Source organism: Asparagus officinalis, chromosome 5 (genome assembly GCF_001876935.1).
Source record: "Asparagus officinalis chromosome 5, Aspof.V1, whole genome shotgun sequence".
Lineage (NCBI taxonomy): Eukaryota > Viridiplantae > Streptophyta > Magnoliopsida > Asparagales > Asparagaceae > Asparagus > Asparagus officinalis.
In genome coordinates this window covers 17119076-17124148 of record NC_033798.1, presented here as the reverse complement: position 1 = coordinate 17124148, position 5073 = coordinate 17119076, and the positions used below count along the sequence as shown (strand labels likewise).

At 39.6% G+C, this 5073-nt stretch overlaps 1 protein-coding gene across 1 annotated transcript; it reads left to right on the top strand.

The window, feature by feature from the left end:
* LOC109843523 (pentatricopeptide repeat-containing protein At1g73400, mitochondrial) lies at positions 2029 to 4137 on the top strand. Its single transcript, XM_020412458.1, has one exon. The coding sequence runs from the start codon at positions 2201 to 2203 to the stop codon at positions 3857 to 3859; it is 1659 nt and encodes a 552-aa protein (XP_020268047.1). The 5' UTR covers positions 2029 to 2200; the 3' UTR covers positions 3860 to 4137.

The window sequence follows — 5073 nt, the reverse complement described above, 5'->3', positions numbered from 1 at the left end:
AGGGGAGTTTTACTACTAGAAATCAAGAGAATATAAATAGAGTTACAAATCTCTCAGACCAAACCCTAAAACAAAGCTCTTGATCTCTCAAATCTCTCCCACAATTGAATGCAACAATCCTCTCTCCAAGGATGCTCAAATTCGTCCTTGCCTTAACCCTAAACAATCAGGATTTGAGTTATATACAACTCAGAAATGAAACGGGTCAAAAACCGAAAGGCCCAGCCCAGATCATCGTCGGTCGACCGCGCAGGTCTCGCGGTCGACCGCACCGGTCGACCGAATCATCAAACCCGAGAGCAGAAAATCCTACAGTCATCCGCGATCGACCGCACCGGTCGACCGCCACCATCTTCGATCGACCGCACCGGTCGACCGCCACCAGCTCTGATTCCCAGTAGAGTTTGTGCACGTTTGCGGTCGACCGCGCCGGTCGACCGCCAAACTCTCTGCTGATTTTTCTGAGTTTCTGTAATTTCTTCATTAATTTCTTACCAATATGTTTCCAAGATCGATTGAGGTCATACTATTTCCTAAGCTAGTTTCAGGAAATATCACAGTATTCTTTTTTCTCCGTATTAAACTTTTCATTTTGCGGTCGACCGCGCCGGTCGACCGCCAAACTCTCTGCTGATTTTTCTGAGTTTCTGTAATTTCTTCATTAATTTCTTACCAATATGTTTCCAAGATCGATTGAGGTCATACTATTTCCTAAGCTAGTTTCAGGAAATATCACAGTATTCTTTTTTCTCCGTATTAAACTTTTCATTGTTTCACCATTCTTTCTCTTCTTTTTAAGATCTAATCGCGCGCTGCTTGCACTCAAAATTAGCAGCACGCATTCCTGTGGTACGATATTGGTGAACGAGAGGAATTAGCATCATCTATAGACTATACTTGTGTTCCTTTATATGCCTGGTAGCTGCTTCTTATATCTGACGTGCTTCAAAAGAAAGAATATATACACACATTGTCATTTGAATAATATTGTAGTGAGCAAGGTACATATAACTTCATTTTCAATGGATATCTTCAGTTAAATATAGCCACGAGTGTATTCAGTGCTTCTGTAGGTGACTTATTTAAAAGCTGTTGTGTAACTTGAGATGTACTGTAATCATGAGCATAAGTTCTCAACCTTGTTCCTTTGAGTGATGTTTTTGGTTCTTTTCTGTTATGTTTGGTTTAGCAAGTGCTTGTGCAACTTGTAGTTCTTGTTAAAAGAAATGCATTTTCTGACCTGAGATGGTAACAATCTTGCGATTAGGGTCATGTATATCCATCTTGTCAAATGAGAAAATCATCTACACCCAAGTTTCCTTATGTTACAAAGTTATGTAGCGTTTGCACTAATTATTTTCAACCAAACACCGATTTGTATTAAAGTACATTTCCTACAATATAATTGCAGATATTGAAACGAAAATTTTGTAGTACTAATTTCATTCATATTCATCGCCACAACATTCGCTGTAATTTATTTTTGTAGCAAACCAAACAGTTAAAATCGAATGATTGTTAACGGCCAAGTTTAAGATTTATGTACGCGCATCAATCCGTGTGATCTAGAGGACCTTCAATAGGATTTTTTATATTTTTCTTTCTCCTCTTTCTTGAACTTTTCTAAACATATTTCTCAGTTTTATTGAAATAACACTCATAATCAAGCATGCAACAAAATTTTATTTGATTATTTTGAACCCTATCTAAATAGGTGTTATCAGCGTCTTCGTGCTCACTTAACCGATCTGTGTGCGTATTCGAATTATATTCGTATTTGTATCCACATCCGTTATTCACAACGTGCTGACGTAATAGTACGTACCGTATCGGATCTTTATGCCCTTCCGTTTGCACCAAGGGTCAAACAAAAGTTTTAGACTTCACAAATCTGGGCCCTTATTCAAATTCAGGCCCAGATGTTCATCTTAAGGCCCTGTAAAGACATATACAGGTCGTTTGATCTCGAATGATTTAACTTTTATGCTCCGCTATACTCAATCAGCCACTCCAACCCGAACCCGATAACTCATCGCACTCCGATAATATATCCGAACTCCAAAACCAAGCACAAAGGTGCAGCAAGCAAAACCCTAGCTTTGAATTTTCCCCTAAAAACTGAAGAAATCAGCGAAATAGGTGCGTTTTTTAAACCTATCTGAAGCTCAAAATCAATGCTTGTATTAGATTCTCCAGACCCATGTGGCGTTTTCCCAAATTTTGCAGAAATTTGGTATTATTTTTACCCACATCTCCAGTTTCTTCAAATTTGGTCCCTTTAATTAGGCCATTCTCCTCTCCATCTAAAGAAATTTTTGTATCGGGACCTCCCATTTTAGAGAAATTACAATTTTCTCGGTTCTGTACACTCTCCTCACATAAAGATCTCATCTTGGACCAACCCGTTAGTGAAAATAATGACCAGTTAATTTCTGCTGCTGATAGAGTATATGAAGCTATCATATCAAACTCCAATTCAAACAAGAGCTTGGAGGCAACCCTTGATTCTCTAGGCTTAGAGTTGTCCACTGAATTGGTGGACGATGTCATTAGAAAACTGCGGTATGAAGAAAGACTAGCTTTGAGGTTCTTCACTTGGGCTGGGCATCACCATGATTATGCTCATGAGAGACAAACTTATAACTACATGATTGATATATTATCGAGTACTCGATACAAGTTGAAGCAATTCGGTGTTCTTTGTGATGTCCTGGATCAGATGAAGCGAAAAAATAACCATTCCGTTTCAGTCGAGGCCTTAATGATCATACTCAAGAATTACACAGAAAAGCATCTGACCCATGTTAGGAGATTCGCCAAGAAGAAGAAAATAAAGATCACGGCGCCAGAAGTGGATGCATTTAACATGTTACTGGATTCTCTTTGCAAATGCAGTTTGGCTAGGGAAGCTGAGGTTTTGTTTCATCGTGTGAAGAAAAGGGTCAGTCCAAATGCTGATACTTACAACATTTTGTTCTTCGGGTGGTGTAGAGTTAGAGACCCGAAGAAAGCGATGGAGGTGTTGGAAGAAATGATCGGAATGGGTTTTGCTCCTGAGAACTTCACTTATAATGCTGCCATTGATTCTTTTTGCAGTGTCGGGATGGTATCAGAGGCAAGAGAGCTTTTCGAGTTCATGAGGACAAAGGGTTCAACGATATCTTCGCCGACCGCTAAAACTTATAGTGTAATGATTGTGGCCCTTGCTAAGGATGATCAGATGGATGAATGCTTTAGTCTTCTTGGTGATATGAGGAACACTGGATGCCTTCCTGATGTTTCAACCTATAAGGATTTGATCGAAGGGATGTGTTTAATAGGCAAGATTGATGCCGCATATAAGATACTAGAAGAGATGGGTAATAAAGGGTATCCACCTGATGTCCTCACCTATAACTGTTTTCTGAAGGTACTATGCAATTTGAAGAAGCCTGAAGAAGCCTTGATGCTTTGTGAGAAAATGATTGAGGTGGGTTGTGAGCCAAGTGTTCACACCTACAACATGCTTATTTCAATGTTTTTCGAGATGAAGGAATCAGAGCGGGCAGTTGGCATTTGGCATGAGATGGATAGGAGAAAATGTGCGAGAACTGCAGATACGTATAGTATCATGGTCGAGGGGTTGTTTGATTGTGAGAGAGTCGATGATGCATGCTCTCTTTTGGATGAGGTAATAGAGAGGGGGATGAAATTGCCATTTGTGAAGTTTGATGCTTTGATGCGGCGTTTATCGGAGATTGGGAATCTCCAAGCCATTCATCGGCTGTCTGATCATATGAGGAGATTCTACAATGTTGCCATGGCTAGACGATTTGCTATTAGCCAGAAGAAGAAGAGCATGAGTTTGAGGGGGAGATAACATATATTATTTGCCAAAATTGGAGTATAGTTGAAGAAATGATTGTGGTTCTGCAAGAAGACCATGAGTTCTGATGATATGCGTATGGTTATTTCTTTTTTTCTTTTTCTTTTTTTGATACTATACAATGTGACGGATATTTTAGAATTATATTTGTTTCAACTTTGAGCGCATTGATCATGGCATACAATGAGTTGTATACAATGTGTTTTGAAGAAAGAAAGGCACCTTTTTGTCGTGTTCTACACCTTGTCAAGAATAAAGTTGCCCTTTCCTCTCATTTTTGTCAGAAAGCAATAGAGACGTGTGAGCTTTAGTCTTTTGTCCTTACCAATTGAGGACATGACTCTTTAACTGATTGAGTTTTATCATGTTATGAAACAAAATTGAAACCTAATCCAATTGAGGACATGACTCTTTAACTGATTGAGTTTTACCATGTTATGAAACAAAATTGAAACCTAATCCAATTCGAACTGAATTCAACTCTTTGGCTTAATCATCTGGTCTCTTCCCTTCAATGCATGTTTAGGTACCTCTTGTTGTGCGTAGCGGAAATTTCGGCAGAGTTTCTGGTGCACAATAAGAGAGAAAGATCGATAAGAATTCTTGTTTCTCAAAGGGAACAAGAATCTGAAGCCTAATATCCCATCAAAGTGGAATATTAGCTCTTCCTCTCGTCAGCTCTAGGACTGCGCGTCGAGGGATCCTAAAAACTATTACAATGGCCACAAACTCAAACAATCAATTTTATGTGGTTCGGCAAACTGTCTACGTCCACGGGGCAAGGAGGGGGATCTACTATTAGAAAGAAAAAAAATACAAATGGGTTTACAACTCTCACAATCTAAACCCTCAAATAGGCTCCTGTTTCCGTCGAAAGTCACCTTAGTCATTGATTTCATTAAACTTTAAGCGTTACAAATGAATTCAAATAACAAAAGAACAAAAGATTACAACTTTCTTGAAAATAAACACAAGATCCGTTTATCGGCTCTTGCTTGCGTGGGTTCTTCGCCGGTGCCGGGGTTAATCCGTGGACGACCGCGAATCAGATCCGGTTGATGGAAAATTGGGCAGAGCTTCTACCTCACCAAGGGGGTATTTGCTTGAAGTCCTGAAATCGACAAAGCGAAATCAGGGCTCTTCTCGAGATTAAGACAAAGCCTAATCTCAAGGAACGGACGTACGAGCTTCAGATCCTTCGAACGGCT